The sequence below is a fragment of the Camelus ferus genome, chromosome 19 (assembly GCF_009834535.1).
Source record: "Camelus ferus isolate YT-003-E chromosome 19, BCGSAC_Cfer_1.0, whole genome shotgun sequence".
In the NCBI taxonomy this organism is placed as follows: Eukaryota; Metazoa; Chordata; class Mammalia; order Artiodactyla; family Camelidae; genus Camelus; species Camelus ferus.
The window spans coordinates 42,635,819-42,660,324 of NC_045714.1; the positions used below are offsets into that span (position 1 = coordinate 42,635,819).

Consider the following 24,506-nt stretch of genomic DNA (forward strand, 5'->3'; position numbering starts at 1 on the left):
ATGACCACCTTTAAGGAAACATCCCTTTGGAAGCAGAAGTTACATCTCATCCTTTCAGGTCTGGTGTTACAAAGTACATTTGTCATCTCATAACCAAGCTAAGGTTGCCAATAATCTGATAATAATGTGGCTGCTAGTTACAGGGAACAAAGAAATAATTTAAGGAGAGCCTGGGAGGGACAAGCAGGCTTTCCAGGAAGATGGTTCCAATCATCTTTGGATGATGGCTTGGGATCAGCTCTATTTGTGAGCCTGCTCTCTTAACAAGAGACCTGGTATGTGCTAAAGGGCACAGACACTTGCCAGGTGGTGTGGTTTCCCTCTGGCGTTCTGGTTTCCAATCTCTGCTCAGAACCCTTGGCCCACCCTGGGAGTGACAGAGAGTGCAAAATTCAGCTGCATATTTCCTTTCTGTTTTTTCCAGTTCCCTTTCCTACTCTGATACTCCCAAACATAACACTGAAAATCCCAGGAGAAAAAGATGAAAGAAAAGGAGGATTCTTTTGGATATTTATCATAAATAAAGTCGTCTTATAAACAAGCCTAAATCCAGAGGGAACTGGTCATTCTGGCAGGATTCACTACTTAAAAAAAAAAGGAAGACAACTGAGTTTGAATACCTCATTGCTGATTCAGTACTTATGATGGCTTAGGAAAAGGAGGTACTAAATAAACTTACAAGAAATTTAAATTAATCAAATATAAGAAAATGGTTAAGATGGTAAATTTTATAGTATACATTTTCTACCACAATAAAAAGACAAGAAAAGAAAATACAAGGCAATAAAAAACCCAACAACACAGTAACAGGTACCCAGTTAAAGCCTAGATCCTGTGAGCACATTACCATCCCTGGGATGTCACTTAATTTTGTGCCAGGAACACTTGGCCCTCAGGGGACAAGTTTTTGCTTAGCATGCAAGGGTGGACACACTGAAAAGCCAAGAGACACAGGTTTGTTTACTAAAGAGGCTCAAAGATAACACACTGAAGAGCTAATTCCACCAAGGCAGCTCCCAGTGGGTCAATGAGGGACCCTCTCCTCAACTCTTATCTCATGTCAAGGCCTCTCTTCTGAGGCTCTTCACCAGCTGAACAGGGAGCTCAGGCAGGTGCTGGTAACTAGATACTCATTCTTTAGGCAATAACAGCAGCAGCAGCTAACAGTCAATGAATACGTGTCATATCTTTCCAACAATCCTGCAAGCTTAGTAAGATGACACCTATTTTGTACACGGAATAATGGAAGATTATTGATGTTACGTGATGTGTCCAAGGCCATACAATGAGGGAGCAGAGGAGCCTGGATCTGACACCTGTGGCCAAAAAGCTAACCCTCATCTTGCTGAGCATCTTATGACATCCCAGGGAGCCGATGACGAATGCTAGGCCACAAGACCAGCATGATTATACTTGGTTAGAAACATTAATGTGATGGCGTATACAACCACTTTGGGAAAAAGTCAGGTAGTTCTTTATAAAAGTAAATACAAACCTACCAGATGTCCCAGCAACTCTACTCTCAGGAACCCTAGAGAGTTGTCTAGTCTACCCCTCATTTTACAGACAAGATAATCGGTGCAGAGATAAAGCAATTTGTCAAATTAATATTCCAAGGGAGTGGCAGAGCAGGGATATCCCAGAGGGAGAAGGGAAACCCAAGAAATGCAGCACAACTGGCCAGTGTTGAAAAGGGGGGAAGTACCCCAAAAGGCAGACATTAGTAACAAAAAATATAAAGTTATAATCTCGAAAGTCAATAATCCACTAGGAACGTTTTTATTTTTAAGGTACCTTTGTTGAGAGCTTGGAAGAGGCATCTGCTGAGGATTAAAAATGTAAGACAAAAAATATTTCTTCCATGTGTCTCAAGGTCAGTGGGGGAAAAGGTAAAGAGCCTAAATAATGTCTTTGTTTCAGCTTCTACCAAGGAGGACATTAAATTACCACTTTGAAATTGGCCCTAAAAGGAACAGACTGCAGATGATGGACCACAGTTAAAGACAACATTTTACATCACACTGACCATTTAAATAGAGATGAGCATCTAGGAACAGAAGGATGAATTTGAGGGAGGCTGACTGATAAAACAGGCAATAATGCTAACTCATAAACCGTACTGTTAATAGTAAAACACAATTCTCTGATTCAAAATTATCAATCTACAATATTCCTGGAAAAGACACAAAGATTTGAATCTAGATAAACAGGCTCCAGGTCAGCTGTAAAGGATTTAAGAACCAACAGACTGGGCCAGGTATAGGTCAGTGGTAGAGTGTGTGTGCACTTAGCATGCACAAGGTCCTGGGTTCAATCCCCAGTACCTCCATTAAAAAAAAAAATTTAAAAGAACTAATGGGAAGATTACAGCCTAGGTCAATGGTTCCCAAACAGAGCTCCAAGGACAAACCTGAATTATCCCCCTAAGAGTCACTCAGGTACTTCAAAGTCAAAATAGACTCTAAGAAAATCATCCATGCTACAAAATGCACAGACCTTGAAAAAATTATGCTAGGTGAAAGAAGCCAGGCACAAAAGACCACATATTGAATAATTCCATTTATATAAAATGCCCAAAATTGGCAAATCCACACAGACAAAAAGTAGGGTAGTGGTTGCCAGGGGCTGAGGAAGAAAAAAACAGAGTGTCTGCTGAGGGGCATAAGGTTCTTCTGGGGGTGATGAAAATGGTCTGGAACCAGATAGTGGTGATCTTTACAAAAACTTGTGAATATACTAAAACCACTGAATTGCAGAGTTTAAAAGTATGGATTTTAAGGTATGTGAATTATAGCTCAACTTTAAAAAATTCAATATATGAAAATACTGAAAAGGACCCTCTCGTATGTTGCTGGCAGGAGCGTCAACTATTGAGCCATTTTGCAGGGCAGTGTAGTAATAATACCAAAATTTTAATTGTGGATATGCTTTTAAAGTGAGCAATTTCTCTTTTAGAACATAAACGAAAGAGACATTTAGATACTCCAAAGGTTTATGTAGAAGAATATCTGAAACAGAACTGTTTAATAGAGAAAAAAACTATAAATATCCTATTTGTCAATCTTTAGGAAATGCTTAAATTAATAGTATATCCATCATATAGAATAATACTACACAGCCATTATTACACAAAGTTTTAGTTGTCATTATAAAGTGTCCACAACATGTTGGAAAGTAAAAAAAGAAAACCTATGATCTAATCTCATTTTTGTTTTTTTTAAAAAATGTTACATTAACATTAGCTTTTTAGAATAAATTTAGGAGACATACCAGATATTAACCATAATTATGTCTAGGAGATAAAACTGTGGGTAACTTTCACTTCTTTTTTTCAAAACTTTCTCAAAGTTATTATTTGTTTTTACCTGTTTCCCATGATTAGAAGGTAAGCTTCATGAGGCAGTGACTCTGTGGTATTCTCCAATAACTCTGTAGTTTATAGTAAAACTCAGTAACTCTTACGGTTATTGCATGAAATGAATATTTTCAATTTGAAAAGTCTACAGAACTATACATGTGAACAAAAATGAGAACAAAGACCTGTGTGCAGAAAAAGGAATGGAAGAAAATAAAAGGTTAATGATCATTTGAGGCTGCGCAAATTTTTTTTATTAAATAGACATCTAAATTTTCAATAATGGGAATATTACTTTCATGATACTTGTAATAAAAAAACTTTCACATAGATGTAATAGAAAAAATTTTAAAGACTTTAATAACGAACAGGAAAAATTATTTTTTAGACAATTCATGCTCCTTCAAATTATCGGGATTCAGGAATCAAAGGCAGCATATGAGAGGCCATGATCACACCTGACTGAGTGCAGGGCAGAGAGTACACTTCGCACTCGGGCTGGGAGGGCCCCTGCACACCCTTCACCCAGTGCTTCCCCCAACTTCAGCCCAGCGGTGAGTAGCCCAGAGAGCCCCTGCGGCTGGTCTGCCTCAGAGCCTTTCACCTCCTTCAGCAGGGAGAGGAAAGGAGTCTATGTTTAGACTTGCTTAGGATCAAGAAATTAGCTAAACATAAAAATGAGTCAAAAAGCTCATCTCAGTCTGAGACCTATCTTTTTTTAAAAGTTCAAATAATGATACTGAAAATACAAAGTAAGAAGTAATTGCTACTATGAGTTGGTCTGTGGACGTTTCAGGTGGCAAAGTTATTTTCCAATTAAAATTAGGATTGCCTTATTTTTTCACCTTCTCTTTCTTCTGAAAGAGTATTTCTTACAGTTAGCTGACTGCGGAATATACTGAAGACAGAAAACCCCACATACCCTTGCCCTTATTACACTGCAGCTGCACTGGGACTCATTCATTTGGCAAACAGATTTGTGCTGAGTGAGCAAGACCCATCTGAGGAGGCACAGGAACAATGTCAGTGTGTGTGTCCTTTCTGTGTTCTTTGGGTTTCTCCTGCATTCAGCATATTCAATCCCTCTTCACCCAGGAGTCTTGTGCTTTTGGTGATAAAGCAGGTACTTTGATCCACCTGGTCACAGCTGGTAAGCAGCAGGAGAAGAGGAGTTCAGTTTCAGGTTACCTAAGGTCAGGTAGGTACCTTAAGTATCTAAGGTAGATGCAAGTACAGGTGTCCAAGAGGCTCTTGGATATACTTTCCAAGGGAAGTATCTACAAGAATAAATTAGGCTGCCCAGAAAAAAATAGACAGAGAAGAGGAAACAGGACCTAACCTGAGGAACACTAATACTTAAGGTCCCCAGAGGGGGGAAGAACCTACAGAGAGGGTGAGAAGGAGCCATCAGGTCAGTGATGCAGGTGGGAAAAGAAAGTGTGGCATCACAAAAGCCCAAGGATGAGAGCATTCTAAGACAGAATGATCATGGGTGTCAAATGCTACTGAGAAGTTAAGGACTACAGAGTGTGATCAACAGACTTGGCAATGTAACTTCTGCAAAATGCCTCTTCCCAAAGTCCTTGAATCTTCCATTCCTAGTCCTCACCCTATTTTCATATTTTAGCATTTAAAACAGAGGGTGGGGTGGTGGTAGGTTATTCTCCTGTGATTTTTTAAGTCTTAGAAATGTGACTTCTCTAAATCTTTAGGCAAAGTCAACCTAAACCTAAAGTAAAGAAACTGGGGCAAGTAGTTTATTAAATTTAGATGCTGACAGGAAAGAGTTAAGAGGAGAGAAGGACAGTAATACTTAATAAGTGCCTATTTGTTAACAAGTGTTGCTTCTAGAAACTACAAGTTTTATTTCCAAATAACTATGGCTTTGGGCAAACCAAAAGCTCAAATTGATTCATTTTTTTAATCGGCTAAAGCGGAATGATGTCTGTTCCATCCAACCAACGCTAGGAGAGACCTCTTCTAGAGTTTTTTTGTGATATCTTCTAGGCCAAGTAGATCAACAAATACTTACAAAGAGAGTAAGACTATTTTCCTACCTCCTCCTTCCTGGCCCACCTGTAATTTCACTGTAGTCTTGGGTTACCAGAACCCTGAGCTCAGAACTTAACCAAACACGGGCTAATACCATTGCCACACACAAAGGCCCAGCCAGACTGTGGCCTGGAGTCGGGAACACTGTATTTGTGGGTAGGGAATGGTGCTTTTCATATATCTCAACCTTACAGTCACTGCTGCTCTGAGGACTCAGAATTGTTTTGATATTTGAAAAGATAAAATAGATTTCTAGCCCATGTGTCTGTCCCTTTCAGTTTGTGTCACAGCACTCTGGCTGCGAGGAAGGCCAGTCTAGTTAGAAGGTAGCTACAAGGACAGTGAATGACATGGTAGCTTTCACCAAACGGGGGGGGGGGGGTCGGGAGAGGATGGATTGGGGGGGGGAGTAGAAAGGGAATCATAGATTTTAAAGATACACAGGAAATGTACACTTCCGCTCCTGCTTAAATGTCACCTCCCAGTGAAGTCTTTTCTGACCGTGTGGTCTAAAATATCCCGCCTCTCCCCATTACTACCTAGCTCTTTGCCTCAGCTTCCCTTTATAATAATTATACCTCTTTTAGGATAGTGGTAAGGATTAAATGTATCATACAGGTCACTGTTTAAAACAGGGGGTGGCACCCAGTAAGTATTTAATGTATGTTAACTTTTATCAATATTATTATGTATTACTTTTTAATCTAATCACTACTTTATTCTAGCATGTTTAATATTCCAGAAAGCATTATTTTGGTTATCTACTTATTTACAAAGTTGTCATCTGACTTCTTAATCTCTACAAGAAGGGGCCTAGGTTATCTTCCCACTAGAAAAAAATAAATAAAATAGATGTCAGCAATGATAATACTGGATTTTATTAAGGGCTGAGTATTAAGCAACGTACTAGTTTCTTAAATGGATTATGTCTCAAAACAACTCTAAGACAAAGTGTATTATGGTTCCAATTATGACTCCATTTTAGAGTAGAAGCTCAGAGAGGTTAAATAATTCACCCAAAGTCACACAGCTAGTGAGTTATTAGAGTTTAGATGTGAACCCAGGTGTGACTCCTGGTTTTGAGAGCCACTGGTCTAGACCACTTCAAGATACTGCCTCATGTTCTGGATACACCAAACTTAGAGCTAAAAATTACCAAGAACCTCTAACCACCTCTACTTTATTTCCATAATCTGTTCCCCAATGCCACTGTATCTCCCTAATCTTTCCCCAGAAAACCTTTAACTCGTTAATTTTTCTTCTGTTTCTTTATAAATCCATTTGTTCCCCAGATCAGAATAAGAGAATACACGGAGAATCAAACAATCTAGAAGAACAAATAAGATTAAATGAGTGATCTCAACGACTTTTCAATTTTACCCAGAAGGATCCCAAGATGAGGATCAATGAACATCAAATGTAGACTTGGCAGCTACCAGAAGACCTACAACCAACAACCTAAAAACACATTTTAATAGCACTGGGCACTATATTTCCTTTTTCCTCACAAAGTGAGAACTTTTGATACCTGGTCATTGAGTATTATGTAATTTCCCCAAACTTGCAAAATTTATCCAAAACCAGATCAGTAGTAAAGGGATGGGCTGAGGAACCAGTGAGTTAATAAGAAAACTATAAACCATGTCAAAAGTGAAAAGAAGCTCACTGATGTTACTTCTGCTTTTTTTCATAATACTCAGAATACTAGCTTTGGGCTAGTTTTCCCAAGAGTGAATCAAAGTTAGACAGAGGAAGGCAATTTTCCATAGTCACTTGGACACTTGTCAAATGCCACAGATCCCAGATCTTTCATTGCCACTTTAATGTTGCCCCAAAGGCCTTGTCATCAGAGCTTCCCCAAATCCTTTGGTCAGGACAGCAGATGAGGCAATTCTATTTACTGTTTGAAAGTACTCATCTTGTGAATATAACAAAACAGAAACAGACTCACAGATATAGAGAACAAATTAGTGGTTACTGGGGGGAAAGGGAAGCGAGGAGGGGCAATATAGGGTAGGGGCTTCCGAGATAACAACCTACTATGTATAAAATAAATCTATTACAAGGATATATTGTACATCACAGGGTATACTGCCAATAATTTATAATAATTATAATGGAGTATGATCTATAAAATTTTGAATCACTGTTATACACCTGCAACTAATATAATATTGTAAATTAACTGTATCTCAATAAAAAAATTTTTTTAAGGTTAAAAAAAGAGTACTCGGGTAGGGAGGGGTACAGCGCAGTGATAGAGCGGTATGCTTAGCATGCATGAAGTTTTGGGTTCAATTCCTAGTACCTCCATTAAAAAAAAAATCCTCATCTTTATTTCAATGTTTTCTACATATAAACAGACTCAAAGTCACTTCATTCATAGAATTTAAAATTTAGCAGCTTATTTTTTTTTTAAAAATATCATTTTGTGCCTGACTCAGCTAGTGATATATTGGATGGTGGTAATAACATGAGCTGAAAGAACTACCATGTAATATATAACTACTATGTAATATTTTAGTTAAAAGTTCTATTTACTTACAATATTATTTATTTTAATATTGACTTATAAATCTTACAGATTTTGGCAGGATGGGCCACACAGGCCAAATGTTTTTATCAGTTCCCCCTCCCCTTCAGGAAACCAAGTGCCATTTAGTTGATGTTCACATCCTTCCAATTAGTTCACTATTTTCTGTAGATGAAAACTTTCACAGATCATGATAACTAAGAATTCTATAAGAGAATGTTTCTAGTTTAATCAAACATCCAAAATGGTAACTATGAAAACTATAAAGCAGTGATCACTTCTCTATAAAAAGCTGGAAAGCTGCTCTGGGGAGGAAACATTTCTCTTCTATATAGACAATTCTGAGTAATATTCTGATTTAGTCTTCATTATTTATTCCTATATGAAGCTGACCTGTGCATAGTAAAAATCCAAGTATTAAGTCATTCAGAACAGAGCTCTCAGTTATCACGTGGAGAATGCGAAATCACCAGAGGCTAAGAGGTAAGTCAAAACTGCCAGCATCTCTCCTTGTTAAAAAAGCACCAGCGTAGACTACTATATATAAAATAAACAATAAGGACCTACTGTATACATAGCACAGGGAACTATATTCAATATCTTGTAATAATCTATAATGGAAAAGAATCTGAGAAAGATGTATATATTTATAACTCAATCACTTTGCTGTACACCTAAAACTAACACAACACTGTAAATCAATTACATTTCAATTAAAAAAAATTTTAAGACAAAAAAAAAAAAAAAAAAAAGCACCAGTGTATGCTGGATGTATTCACGTAAAAGATATGTGATCACTTACCTGCTTCTCTTTCTTCTGTATTTTCATTATCATCTATTGAAGGCAATTATTTTATTTCTGTAAAATATAAAAAAGGCAAAGATTATGGTAAAATCCAAAATACAACATTTTAGCTTATCTCAGGGTTAGCTGTGATACGTAAGGAAAACACGGACTAGAGGACTACTCTACAGGACATTTATAATCAGTAGTCTTCAAGCCCAACAACTGCCAGAGTCCTAAGCTCTAGCCCTATCTAGTCCTATCCCAAACCCTAATTTATTGCCCCAGAGAGGGTGAAGTCAGAAAGATACTGTCTTTGTAGATAAAACAAGTTATAAAAGATGCTGGCATATTAAATTGCAAGGGAAACAAAAAGAAGAGGCAAAAATAATGACATGACTCTGTTGAGAGGAGCGGAGAAGGGATGGAAATAAGCGAAGCCCTCATTTCTTTTGGAAGAAAATCAATAAATAATGCCTACAATTGATAAATCAAGAAATAGAAATACACACAATAAAAAAAGAGAGAGCTAAAAGACTTCTCTTAAAGGAGAGAGGAGTTGGTATGAGACAGGACAGGGCAGTCTTGCATTTCATCATACACTCTCCTACATTACTTGAATGTTTTAAACCATGTGCATTCCAACTAGACAAAATAAATCCCAATCCAATCTCTCATGAGTTTTAAAATGATTTTATTGTAACCACAACTTAAGCCCCATCCCTACCCCAACCAAAACGCCCATGACTACATTGAATTCTTTCTTGTAAGTGACTTTTCAGCACCTTAGCAACAAGAGCCCAGCAAGTGGCTTTAGAGGTCTAGAAGTGCACTGCGGCATCCCAGGGAGCAATAAGAACCCTGTTCCAGGAAACCTGAAATTTGGGGCTGCCTGAATCGTTACTCGCACCTTCCTCATATACAAAGAATGGAAGAATCACAGAATCTCAGCTTCCAGCTCTAACCTGAATGTTGATACCACCTCATTTTTATTGTTTACTTTGATTTCCTGGACATCCCACAGAGCTACAAAACACCACCCCTCGGGAAACCATCCCGGAAGGGCACAATTATCCTTATGCTCATAATTATTTCTCATATCCAAATGAAAGTGATGTGTAGGCATTAAGCAGAACTCTAAGATTAAAGTGAGATGGATCTAAGTGGGATCATGGTGTGTTTGATGCAACTGAGAAAAATGAAGGACTTGTGATTCCAATCATCCCTGGGGACACAATTACAGTTTGTCAGTTTAAAGTTTGTCTATTTAGGGTTTTTTTTTTCCCTCCAAGAGTCATAAGCATCTTCTATTAAAAGGACCATAAAATGCTACCAGGATATTTCTGCTTGCAAAGAGCATAGCATCCAAGGAAGGAAGAAGCTGCAAAGTGGGATAAGGCAGGGCCTGGACCAAGGGGGAAGGAGAGGAGGGCAGAGAAGTGGCCAAATCAGGAAAATGGAAAGTCAAGTCAGTAAATGGTGCCTCTGAGGATCACTGTGAGGATTGGCATTTGATGGAACCATTATTCACCTCAAGCAAACCATAAACTTCTGAGAAAAAGACAAGGTACGGGCTCCCATCAGGGCAGTTCAAAGAATTTTACCCCCTAATCTTCATTATAGTGACGTCAGTTCCCAGTGAACTATATCAGCATAAGGTTACCGCCTTTATCTCTCAGCTTCAAATTATCAAACCCCAGAAAACCAACATTCTCAACCATCACAAACTGTCACAAATTCTGAATTGAAGAAAGAAGTTTGGAAAATAAATTCCAGCTAATAAAAAGGGATATTATCAATAACCAGACATGTGTACTCAAAATTCTACCCAAAAAAGTAAAATAAATCATTTACAAAATACCAAGAAAGTACAATGCCAATAAAATTATTTTAATATAGAAAAAAGTAAGTTCAGTGCAGTAAAGACATCAAACACCACAATTTCCAATTAAGTACCACAAACTAGCATGCAAATAGGCAGGGCCCAACACTGCCAGGAATGCGGGGGTAGGTCAAACTGATCCTTGCTGATGGCACTTTTCTTTGTTTCAAGCTTCCCAGAAGCACCCAGGCAACGGGCCACTAGATCTATAAGCTGCCGCAGTCCTTTAGTCTGCAAGTCATGCATCCCAAGGAAACAAGCCGGTAGGAAACAAAGCTGAGAGGAAGCACAGGGATAAGGAGGGCTACATGTGAAAATGCCTGTCATAGCAGTGTGTCAGCTCTGGAGCTGGCCACGGAGATCACACAGGTCCACTGTTCCTTGGGCCTGTGTCTTCACAGGGCCTGGTAAGACCAGAGAAGGCAGATGAGCACAAGCTGGGAAGACTGGAAAGAGATGGGGCTGACCCAGTGCAGCTTGAATTTGATTACTCAGTAAAGAGAAGGCTTGGAGGAAAAGAACTGGGTGAAGGATTCTAAACCAAATCTCACGCTCCCCCACAACTTGTTCACATGCAAGATATTGCCACCGGCACCTTCAGCAATATTCGTGCTGCACAGATAACCCCACCCCATCCTCTGAGAGGGAGACAATGTGTGTGTGAAATCCAAGTGAGTTTGCGGGATGTCACAGTAGGAATCACTGCTCCAGTTCACTGAAACAGTCTTTGGCCAACCTCGTGTTGTTATTGTGAAATCATTTCCAGCACCCCGATGGTGCCACACACCAGCACGCTGCCACCCCACAAGATAAAAGATGTCACAAACAACATCGTTGGTTGTTCAATAAGCATTTGTTGACTTTTAATTCTCCAAACAGTACTAATAGTTAACAAAGCACTCTCTCTTAAGTTACCTCTACTTTTTTACCTGTTTGATGGTACATGTTTAAAAAATACAAAACTACCTACCCTTTTTGTAAGGCTAAATTTTATGTAGCAAGAACGGTTGAAGAAACACACCCTAAAGCAGGCTCTTCTGCCCAAGACTGGAAAAGGCTTTTCACCCTAGGCTGTTGTGTTATCGTCACTCAAGAGTTGTGATTAGATAGATCTTTTTGGTCAATAAAGTACAAATTAAAACAGACCCCCACAATTTAATCAGAAGCATAATATGTATTCTGAAACTCCTAACTGTGGACAAACCAGGAGATTTGTCAACAGAGGAAAAAAGTGTATGAAAAACAGGAAAAGTGTACAGCTTCTGAACTGCATGAAAACTGGGAGGCCTCCACTCGCCTCACTGCATTTCAGTGCTTACGTCTGAAAGTAGCATTTAATTCACAAGGTTAGCTGCTAATAATATAAAAATCAAACAATGTAAAAATTCCCATTCCTTCTTACACTCATCCACCTAATGGTGCTTCTATTAAGAAAAATGGGTGCCAGGTTTCTGCAAGAGCATTCTGAAATGTATTATTTCTCCCCAGTTCATAAAGTTGGCCCTGGTGCCTGTGCCTCATTCAAGCTCCTCAGTCTTGCGTTATGGATTCTTAAAAATAATAAAACATTGGGTACACACTATTTCACCATTCATTTACAGAAATTATTTAGATTTACTCTACCTGGAGAATTCTGCTACCTGGGGTCTACTTCATTACAAGAGTGTGTTTATGAAAACACGGACAAGTGCACACACAGCAGACCGCTACCACGGTCCTTTATACTCACAGGGACAGCAGAGACACAACTGACAGCAGGAAGGACGGGGACCTCTGCTCTCTTAATGGACTCCCGTCCCTTCCACTCTAATCAGGCACTTTGGGACAGAGAGTAAGTGGGAAGCAACTTTAAAAATCAAATATACCTCAAAATTTCCACAATGAATATGTTATTTTTATCATCTATTTGTGCCCACCCTCAACTCTGAAGCTGGTTCCCAAGAACCACTCTCACAACAGCAGGCACAAATAAGGCAGTCCCACACTGTCGCAGGTGGGACTTGAGAGGGGGAATAGGAAGGGGACACAGGGAATAACAGTTCATTTGAGAAAAATGAATCAAGAAGGGAATGAGGAGGTCTGAGGGAATGCCACCTCCCTCAGACCCTCATCCAACCACCTCTTACCAAGACTGTTGACAGACATTCTTGACCACAAAGAGGGTCTGATGGGCAAGATAGCCCCCAGCTTTTCACCTCCCTACCTTCCCACCCACCCTCCACAAACTGGACAGATTTATCTATGTCTTCTGCTGGGCTGGGAGCAGTCCATAGGAGGGCAACTGCAAGGGTCTGAAGGGCCAAAAAGCAGAGAGAAAATCCAGGCTCAAAATGATAAGCCAGCTAAAACCTCTTCCAGACTTTGTTTCCTCAACTATAAAACAAAGTTTTACCTTTTTTTTTTTTTTAACCTACCACATGAAGGGCTGAGAATCCAGGGTCTGTCACACGGTGACCATGAGCAGCCATTAGTGGTGCCTGTCCTGTGGGACTCCCGCCAGCGGCAGAGAACGAAGGTGGCCCCTCTCCTAAGGACAACGAACCCCTCCATCAGTAGTTGGGGTCCATCCTCTGCCACATCAGCCTTTGGATCACTTTGCAGTTCGTCTTTCCTTGTTTCATTCAGGTCCCTCCTCAAGGTCACCCTATCAGTATCAAGCTCAGTGCCCAACACTGGGACTCATAAACCATTATCTGTGTACAGAGTGAGTGAATAAATGGGAAAGCTGTGTTCACAGAAAAGCCTTTGAGCTCCCGCTTTCTTCATCATAATTGGTGGCCTCTACCTTTTTTTCCTTTCCTGTTTATTCTGTTCTTTTGTCCAATCAAATTTCTCAGCATTCTTTATTCACACTTTTTCAAATACATGTAGTTGGCTTAAGAATTCAATGATATAAAGCTTAAAACAAAAAATATCCCCCTCACTCTACTCCTCCCCATTCCTGATTCACTCTTCCAAGAGGTAATCCTTTGATCTCTAGCTATTCCTTCTGCTACTTCCCAAAATATTTCTAAACATCAGTGATAACACCACATTAACAAAACGAAGGATAAAAATCTTATGATGATCTCAACACATGAAAGAAAGCTTTTGACAAAATTCAACATCCATTCATGATAAAAACTCTTAAAGTAGGCATAGAGGGAACATACCTCAACATAATAAAGGCTAGCTATGACAAACCCACAGCTAACATCACACTCAATAGTGAAAGCTGAAAGCATTTCCTCTAAAATCAGGAACAAGACAAGGGTGTCCACTCTCGCCACTTTTATTCAATATAGTACTCAAGTCCTAGCCACAGGAATCAGACAAGAAAAAGAAATAAAAAGCATCCAAACTGGAAAGAAGTAAAACTGTCACTATTTGCAGAGGACATGATACCATATATAGAAAACCCTATAGCCACTAACAAAAACCCATTAGAACTAGTAAGTAAGTTCAGTGAAATTGAAGGATATAAAATTAATATACAGAAATTTGTAGTGTTTCTAAACACTAATAACGATCTATCAGTAAAAGAAATTAAGAAAACATTTAGAACTGCCATCAAAAAGAGCAAAATACCCAGGAAAAACTTTAATGAAGGAACTGAAACACCTGTACTCTGAAACTATAAGACATTCATGAAAGAAACTGAAAATGACATAAATAAATGGAAAGATATACTGTGCTCACAGGATGGAAGAATTAGTATTGTTGAAATGACTATCCAAAGCAATTTATAGATTCAGTGCAACCCCTATCAAAATACCAATGGTATTTTTCACAGAACTTGAACAAACAATCCTAAAATATGTATGAAACCACAGAAGACCCTGAATATCCAAAGGTATCTTGAGAAAGAAGAAAGCTGAAGGTATTATGCTCCCTAATTTCAAAGCATACACCTGAAACCAACATAATATTGTACGTCAACTGTACTTAAATAAATAAATAAATAAATGAACAAGATTTCTAAAAAAACATGCCAATACTATTAGATTTCCCCTCCCAATTTTAAACATTATTCTATCAGCTTCTTCATATACGAGTTGGCAAATATTTTTATAAAAGGCCAGATAATAAATATTTTAGGCTTTGCAGGCCACATGGTCTCTGTTGCAGCTATTCAATTTTGCCACTGCAGCATGAAAAAGCCATGGACAATATGCAGATGAATGGGTCTGGCTGTGTTTCAATGAAACTATTTACAAAAGCAGGTAGCCCCCCTGGCTATGGAAAATAAAGCGTTATCTTCCCAATATAGTTATTATTACAATTATTTTAAAATCTGTATTCAATTCACAGCTAAGCCATGAACTATACTGTGCTAAAACTGCCCTTTTTGTGTAATTTTCCCCTTAAAGATAGTAAGTACATTTAAATTTAAAAATTTGCTTTGTTTTTTTATGAATCACTAACGTTATCTAAAAATGCTCCCCTTAAGCCTTAAAATTAAAACTCCTCTCAATCTAAGTTCATTTTTCCCCCTTGTATCATTGTATCTGGAGTCTTACAATTCTGTCAACCTGCTTCAAAGCCACCTTTCTAGGACTTCTCATTCATCACTCTCCTGGGGATTCACTCTCTTTGTCCCTCTCAAAAGTGGTCTCCCATGTTTCTTTCTTCTCTCTGAGGGTTTACTCTCTCACTTTGGTGAATCACAATGTCCACTAACTCTGGAAAATATATGAATGAGAGGTACATTTCTGAGAGCTTCATGTCTGAATATGTTTCTATTCTACCTTGATGGCTTGGTGGGTAGATACATTTCTCCTCAGAATTTTGAGAGCACTACACCACTGTCCTATTCCTTCCACTACCTGGATAAGGCATCTGAACCACGGTGGTCCCTAATCATTTCTCTGTAACCTCTTCCTTCTCAGAAAGCTGTTGGTCCCAAGCTACATCACTGTGAAAAGATGTGCCTTGGGGTTATTTTCATCCATAAGGTTGGGCACCTGGTGAATTCTTTCACAATCTAGAAACTCTTATCTCAGTTCTGAGAAATCCTCTTTTATTATTTCCTCATAATTTCCTCCCTATTGTTTTCTTTTAATGGAACTCTTATTATTGTATTTGAATGATAGACCTCTGGGCTCTAATTTTCTCATTAAAAATTTTTTTCTCTTTCTTCATGTTCTGCTTTCTGGTAATTTTATCTTTCAACCCTTCTTTTTTTAAATGGCTAACATGTTTACCATTCAATAATTCTCTCTTTTTTGTACCCTGATATTTTATTTTTACAATCTCCTAAGCTCGTGCCAAGTAACCAACAATGGAAGGGCATTCAAAAGACAAATGGTGACTCTTCCCTTTCAAAGACACTATGATCTAGTGGAAACATTTCTACACAACCAGAATATTCAAACTGGAGTGAGAAAATGCCTCTGTAACAATTTTAAGAATTTCTTATATTTTCAAGGCTTGAATGAGAAGTTTTACTTTCCATCAAAGATGGCACAGCACCAAAAGTGAGAGTTTTGATTCATATATATGAATTTTTTTTGATGCCTGAAAGGTTTTTTTGGAACACAGAGAATTCGTAAATTATATCTACTTCTGTGACATACCTTTTATGTATAGTTTAGGCTAGAGCAAACCTGTATCAGATGATCTTTGATGCTCTCTCTGCAACAGGCTAGAGATAACTTAATCTCATGTCTACATGTCAAAAGCATTCATATTTTTCAAGATTAAAAGAGGGCCATGAGGACACGGGATCATATCTATTTTGACTACTACTGTATATCTAATTCCTAGCACAGTATTTGGTGAACTGAATAAATATATTAATATTACATATGGATTTATTAATGGTGGGTCAAAAGAGAAAGATCATACTGGTATAAAGGAAATATACCACACAGACTAAAACCCCTTCTCTCCAAAAATGTAGATGCTTAACTTGAAATATCTGCCAAACATTACTAGGAAGAAGGCACTAGTACCTTCACAGCTACCAAACTGTGACAGCTCTTTGTTTTGCTGGCTTGAAAGTACAATCACCACCTCTCACATTAACTTAAGATGCTTTGCTCCTCAAAAGAAAAGTGTTTTAAACATTCGATGTATTATAATAAAGGCTTTGTTACCCTGTACATGTATAACGCAAGCCAAAAAGTAAATCAAGACTAGTGACATTGATCTTTGTATGTGAGAGAAGGCATAATCAGCAGTAAGAGCAAAAATAACCTTCTAGAAAACTCTTGCTACTAGATTGAGAGTAACAGAAATGTCCATTTTCAGAGGCTTCCTGTTGGTCAACTGCAAAATAATAAGGCTTTTACTAACTGAATGAATCTCCTCTGGCTACTTAAACTCATTACTATTGACTACAACCAATGTCTAGCATTGCCGTAATTACTTACTATACTCTGTTGTACTTGGATGGTATAAACTAAGGAAGCCCACTAGAAACATTACAACAATGCTGCAGTCACAGAATCAGAACTGAAAGGGAACTTCGAATCACACAGCCAAGCACTTTGATCTTAATGATGAATGAAACACATCTGCATAATACATGAGAAAATCAACTCCCAATCCCAGTTCATCTCTTCAGTCAGAGGAAATCATTTCAACTCCTCATCTGATGATAAAAATCAACTTTCTTGATAAGAATCATTATTAAGGGTAGGAATAGAAGCAAGTGCTCAGGCATTACCAGACCTATCAAATAACACATCATAAAGTAAAACCTGATTGTACTTTTTTTCTGTCACTAGACCCTGCACTGTAATGTCAACTAACCCAGATCAGGAATGATCGCATCTGTGAACACAGGACTGAAGAAACCAATCTCCTGACAGCCAAGCCCACTTAAAGTTCAGAGCCCTGAAAATTCAGGCTGTAACTTTATGTGGGAAGACGGAAGGTTTTACAAATGACATTCCATATTCAATCTCAAGAGACCTCACCAGTAACACAAGACCTTTTTGATTTGTTACACTTTAATGCCTTTTGTGTGGGAAGAGTAATACCTGTAGACGTGAGTGAAGATACCCAGGTTCTGAACACAAGGGTAATATGATTTGTACAATTTATTCAATCTCCCTAGGCCTCAGTTTCTCATTTGTAGAATAGGGACCAAAACTATCTTTTGGGAGAGGAGATGGATGAGTTCTATTTTGGACAGGCTAAGTTTGAAGGAACAGTAAAAAAGAAGCTTAGTGAAGGAGGGAATTTAAAGCTCAGGCAATGCAATCCTTTTATCTTAACATAATGAGACTAAGGGACGAAGGCTCACAATTATGCACAAGTACAAGAATTAGATTTCTTGGGTTCCAGTTTAGCCCTCTCAGCACTACATCAAGCTGACTTATAAGCAAATGAAAATAGGGTGAGAGGTCAGGATAGGAGATGTTCTATTTGGGGCACTCAGAGAGTGGGGAGAGATTACAAAGATATTCTACAGATAAATTACTACAGGAAAGGAAAGGAAAGGGAAGGAAAGGGAAGGAAAGGGAAGGGAAGGGGAGGGGAGGGGAGGGAAGGGAAGGGAAGGGAAGGGAAGGGAAGGGAAGGGAAGGAGGAAGGGAAGGGAAGGGAAGGGAAGGAGGAAGGAAGGAAGGAAGAAAGGAAGAAAGGAAGAAAGAAAGAAGGAAAGAAAGAAGGAAAGCAAGCAAGCAAGCAAGCAAGCAAGCAAGCAGGCTGTAGCAGAGGATGGTTTTGATCCATCCTTAGGGTGAACAGGAAGCAATTAAAACAGCCTGATAAACTATCATTCAAGAGGACCTTTTAGGCACGTTTAAGACAAGAAGGATGAACCCTTAAGATAACGTTACACACAAGGGAACAAAATTTTTCACACAAATAATTCATATGATAAACATAGACAAAATCTTTAGGGCTATAACTGCCAAGTAATTCTGTTTAAATTCTTTATCTACTTTCATAAAGCCTTCCATTTGAATTCTGAATTGTTAAAATTGTTTTGAAGCAATTTACAGTAAGGAAATAAAATATATCTGATGGCTATCCAAGACAGCAGGAAACAAAGTAAACACATTAACAAAATCATAACACAGACAATACTCAGCAGAGTTTTTACTCTAGGATAAATAATAAAAGATCACACATTTACTCAGCACTTTTTATTCTACAGGAAACAGAAGAACCAGCCCAAGTGTAAACCAATCTACAGTCTGAAAACATCTTATCAAATACATGTGTGGAATTCCTAGTATAAAAAAGATGGGCTTTCCCCCTACTTCTACAAGTCTACTGTGTTAAAGTAAAATAAAACCCCAAGATTTTTCCAAAGTGTTTTTTTTCCTATTGTTTAAAAACAATACAAATAATGGATTTTGAATCTGACACAAATTTCATTCTACTCAAGTTTTAAGGTGAAATCCTGAAACTTAAAGTTTACATCTTACATTAAATCGCCTGCCACAAACCCAGGAGGATGCCGCACCCTGATGAATTCCACTGTCATTTCATGTTTCCAAAGCCATCAACTCTGGGGCCTCCTGCACTTTCCTTAGGGTCTTAAGAATTTTTGTTTAACAGAATCTGAGAAGGATTTTTTAAGCTCTGGATTTTTAACAGATTAAACAGTTCTTAATCCTTCCCCACCCTCAAGTCCCCCCGTTCCCTGAAATGAAGAGAGTGCTGTAATAAACGCGGAACCAGTCTGTAGGGGAATCCCTAGAACAAGACACTGCATGATGTGACTGATACAGGTAAAAAGTTCTTGCAAAAGCAAGCACAGACAAGCACTGGCTGAATGGTGAGGCGGGTGGCTGGCAACAGGAGACTCCTGCCAATAAAATGCCCTGGTTCTCCAAATCTGGTTGTGCTACACTGAGAGCAGAAACTGCAAGTAATAAGCAGAATACTCAAGAGGCCATCTTAAACAAATTTAAGCCAACTGACTAAAATCTGTTAACACCATCTATATTACATGTGGTCCATCTAATTTGCCAAAATCTGTTTTAAAGTAATATATTAGCAAACAACACATACTGACTTCTAACACCTAAACAACCCCATAACTAGAAGTAAAACTGAGAAAGTTTTCAGATTGCCATGTAGTGCTATTTAAGGAGGACTGGTCTGGGAGATGGTGGAATTCATGTCCAGAACGAGCAAGAGAACCACAGAGAAGGGCCTGCTAGTTTATTTGGTAAATAGTATCAATTCCCTGATCAAAAGACAACCATTTTGAAATATAAACTGAACTTCTTAATACCCATAATCTCCCGCTCATACTACATTATTTTCATAGTACCCATTCCGATGCTCCCTTCCATCAGGAGCATAAGCACTGAGAACCAGACGTAGTGATGGGATTTAAGATTGTTCTAGATACAGGTGAACAGTTTTGGAGGACAGCAAATTTCCAAACTGCTGCTCTGGAGTACACGTGTGGAATGAGATGCGTACTTTTAATCACAGGCACCCTTTTCTTATGATGCCAAATTTGCAAACAAAGCCTTTTACGGGTGGCATAGTATAAGCTCAGGCTAGTAATAAAGTGAAATAAATAAAAAGCAGGGAACTCTCTCATTAGCCTGGATATGAAATACAAGTATCAGTTCTTAAAGGCTCAACAGAATCCTAAAGGAGTCGGTGACAAAGCTTCGTGTCACAGACAAGAATAAAGGCAGCCCTCTAACAGAGGAATAAAATAACAACTCTCTAGAGGTCCAAGGGACTGCATCAGATTCACCTCCAGGTCCCCGATGCCTAGGACAGGGCCTGCAATACAGTCAAAACCCACATATTGGTCGCATGAATCCACAGATTGAATTCATAAATGAAAGGCTCACAGACTAGTTTCACCACTCACATGATTTTCTTCCTTCTACCCTCTGACTTAAGGGTCAAAAAATATAAGGGCAAAACTTTTGCAAGGGAATCACTCTAGGTTTTCAGCCTCTGTGTTATACGTTTCTGGTAACTCTCAGTCAAAGTCTCAAGATGTAAGAGGGCAACCAGCGATTCAAAGCACAAAAACAACAATATCCTATTTATGTGGAGATACCAAGCTCTGTACACAGAAGTAGGTAATTCCAAATCTATTACTTACTTCAGTTTAATTCGATTTAGCAAAGACTGGGCTTTAAACAGCTGACTCTACTTTAAAACTCACCCTAAATTCTATCCACAGTGTAATGCCAGAGTTTCTTAGCAATCTTTGTTTTCTGGGAATTTGACTCCTATCTAGATTTCATATCCAGCTCCTGTATCCAGGTTCAGCTCTCAATGTGGTGAATTCTTTAAGATTCTGCACCCAGAGTTACCTACTCCTGAACAAACCACAGGACTCAAACCACAGGACTATCACCTATCACCACCAATTCCTGAACCAAACATCTGTGGTTCCCACTGCCATTAACCCTTAGATGGGAGATACCATTGTGGGCTCCAAAATTTCTCAGGCAAGCAAAAGAGGATCTGGTGGTTTGTCTGCTTCAAGAAGAAGGGTATACGATGACAAAGATAAAAGTAACAATAATGATTACAGAGGAGAGCAGTGATATTTTATTTAGACTAAGAACAAAGAAGTAGTCGAAAAGCCATACAAAAACTGAGAAGCTGCTGTTCAAAGAGCTGGTAAGAAGAACATCACCAACATAAGCGTACGCTGCTCTACACAAGGCCTCAGTATCAACAGTTTGATCCCAAATGGACAAAAAAAGGTAGTCTGGCAATTAATACTTTTTGCTGAATGAATTAGATACCTGTTTTTTGACATTAAGTTGAACAGCCCTCAAACAGTTCTTAAAAATAAAAAAACGTTGAGACACCCTGGATTGTTTTGTATTTCCCCTATTCTGGACTGGATCTTGTTTTTTAAGTTTTTACTTTTGGAATCAGACTGTACCACACTTTAACTTTTACTGAAGTATAAAATGCATTGTTAAAAGTATGGCTTTTCACATACTGAACACACCCACGTAACCAGCACCCACATCCAGAAACAGAACTCTGTCAGCACTAGGAAAGCCCTATCCATGCTCCTTTCTGGTCACTACTACTTTCCTCCAAGGGTAACCACTAGCCTAACTTCTAACGGTATAAATTAGTTTTCTTTCTTTCTGTACCTTATAAAAGTGGAATTCTGTAAGTATGTACTCTTGTGTCTGGCTTCAGTGCCAGTTATTAATTTATTGCCTCGGCTCCAAATTCACCCCTCAGTACCTGCTCTGTGATAACGCACTGGAGCATTTCTCCTTTACAGAGAGCATGATGTTAAGCTTGGTCAGGAGAGGGCACCGGAGGGGTATTGCAGGAGGAAGGGAGCTTGTCTTGCAGGTTCAAGGATGCAGTGCTTTTGCCCAGTGACAGTATGCAGGGACATCTGGTGGTGCTCGGCCCCAGTCGCATCCCCAGAGGATTAGACTGCTTTCTCAAACTCAAAGATGATCTGGAAGCTTTAATTTGCCAGCATAAGTCCTACCTATACTTGAGGATAATAAAATCATCCCATAGTTTTTTTCTTCTCTAGGATAAATATTCCCATTTGTTTAATATTATTATTATTTAATTCCCCACATATTTTCAGCTATCTCCTGAACCTTCTATGTTATCTCCTCCTTAATTTGAAAAGTTAAAAGCTGAACTAAGATACTTGATCTAGTTAAAGTAGTATTGACTTTTATAAATATCCATTTGAAGCCATATCAAATCTATGGTGAAATGCCGAAGGCACTCTTATTAAGAAGTCTGGAAAAAGACAAGGACATCATCCATCAAGCATTGCTCTGGACAGTCTAGAGAATATAAGGACAAATTATGAGATGTATAAACTAGAAAGACAGGTACAAAATTATTATTCATATACAACGTGACTGCTCCTCTTGTAAACCCTTAAGCAACAACTTGAAAACTATGAGAACCAAGAAAGAATTTATAATATGGTCAGTAAAAATAGGTATTTGTACAAACATCACTAACTTTGTAGAAAGAAACCTCAAGTTTTCCTCCTCATGCAGTTGCTGCTGTTCACGACATGCATACCAAGCAAAGTAACTCCACTGCTCCAGCTGTGACTACCTACCCAAGGAGCTAGTGCCAAGACAGCGGCCCCCTTACATAGGCCAGACATGAGAGGCCAACCTCCCATAGCAGAGTTTGGCACCATACTGGAACCGACTCAATCAGCCAAAAGCCCACCCAGTAGCAACTCACATGTAGCTTGTCTTTATTCATTCAATTCTAGCCAGAATCGTGTTAGTATGTGCCCAACTTTAATATTCATATCGAATTTCTATTACACCAAATCCAACCATTTCTCCTATTCCTCTCGTTTTCTGGTTTAGCATAGCTCTAAAGAGCTGGCCGCCTTACTCCAGCAACCAGCAAGAGTATATACGCAGGACAGTCACCAATAAAACTAAAGAACCAGCTCTGTTTCTTCAACTATAATATGAGGGTATTTGACCTCAGACATAAAAAACCCTTTCCTATGGATTCTATGCCGTAAAATCCTGTAATTCTACGAATAACAACTACCAACCAAGAGAAAAAAAAAACTGTAGGAAATGAATCAATGAATCCTACATAAACACTAATGTATTCCCTATTTTACTGAGTTCTCCATTCTCCAGGTAAATAAGAAAGCTGTTTTTTTTTTCCTTTAAATATAGAAGGGTAGTAAGTTCTTTTTTCCTTCAAGAAAAACTTACTAAAAATAGTAAGAATGCACAGAAGTCAGGAGGATGATTCAGGAAATCTGTTTGTTAGAAGGCATGAACATCTTTACCACAACGTGTTAAGTACGTCAAGAAATTCTATAAATTTGGAAAAATTTAACCATGCAATGATGATTACAGAAACTACATAAAGTGTCAGTATTTGAATATGTAAGTAGAATAAATAAAATTAAGAAATATGTTGTCTTTAAATCCACCCTCACTCATACTTAGAGAATCAATCCCTTGAGGCCTTTCCTGTTAAACTTTACCACTGGCACATGACTGCTGGATGCTTCAAACACAGATTAAAAGGCACTAGATAAATCCATCTCATTCAGCTCCTGGCCTGAAGAAGCTTCCCCACTGCTTTTGTATAGCTCTTATCCCTATCAGTGATGCCCAACTGTTTAAAACATCAGATTGTTACCACAATGTTCAGATTCTTGAGGATCTAGTCATTTTCTTATCCACACAGATTAACTTCTCAACAGAGTAATACAAAATGAGCACAACTCAAATATAAAAACAGAGAAAGGCAGAGACTTTTTTTGTGAAAGAACATGACTACTCAAATTATTCATTTGTTCCCATTTAAACTGACATTTGATAGAAATAATAAATTCAATTGCTAAAGTAAAAACAGAATGGGGGATGGCAAAAGAGAGGAAGAAAATTATTTAAATTGTCAAAATAAAGAGACACATTGTTTCAACTTAAAAAAAAATCACTTAGCGAAATAGCAGAGATATACTTGGGACAAACGGTCCATAGCGCCTACTGACTCTTGGTTCTATAATTGAGACCCAGGGTTGTTAAGTTATTATGATTTGGAGAATTTGAAAAGCTGTTTTTTATGGTATTGGATACTAGCTATATGTCCTTCTGCTCCAAAAATAACCCTAAATTGTGCAGCTAAGATGGCAGGTGGCTATTCAAAGAGCAAGGAGGTTGAACTTCAAGGCAAAAAAGGTCCAAAGACCAGAGTGGTACCTTGTGTGAATCAGACTGTGACCACAAGCTACCTGCCAGGTTTCCCTTGTGTGCTGACTCCTTAAGTCCCTCTACCCAGATGAAGGTATCAGGTCTTAGGCTGTTTCCACCACTATCTAAGTTTAACTAAAAGAGATTCACAAAAGGTTTTAGAGTAGGAAGGACCTTCCTAAAGAGAAAACCCTACACACTTGCTCTTCCAAGTGGACATGTTATGTGTGTATGTGTGATGTCTCCCTCTCTCTATATATATACACCTACACAAGCAAACAAGATACATA

General features: G+C 38.5%; 1 protein-coding gene across 3 annotated transcripts in view; it reads right to left on the bottom strand.

Moving 5' to 3' along the window:
* CHD6 (chromodomain helicase DNA binding protein 6) overlaps positions 1–24,506 on the bottom strand; it is a 161,315-nt gene that overhangs the window by 104,993 nt on the left and 31,816 nt on the right. For 2 of the 3 annotated variants that reach the window (XM_032462323.1, XM_032462321.1), the window contains exon 2: positions 8,743–8,799. In XM_032462323.1, coding sequence (XP_032318214.1) covers positions 8,743–8,775 — 33 coding nt within the window. In that variant the 5' untranslated portion in view covers positions 8,776–8,799. Of the gene's footprint in view, positions 1–3,365; positions 3,541–8,742; positions 8,800–24,506 lie in introns of those variants that run through there. The other variant, XM_032462322.1, reaches the window with a different exon arrangement.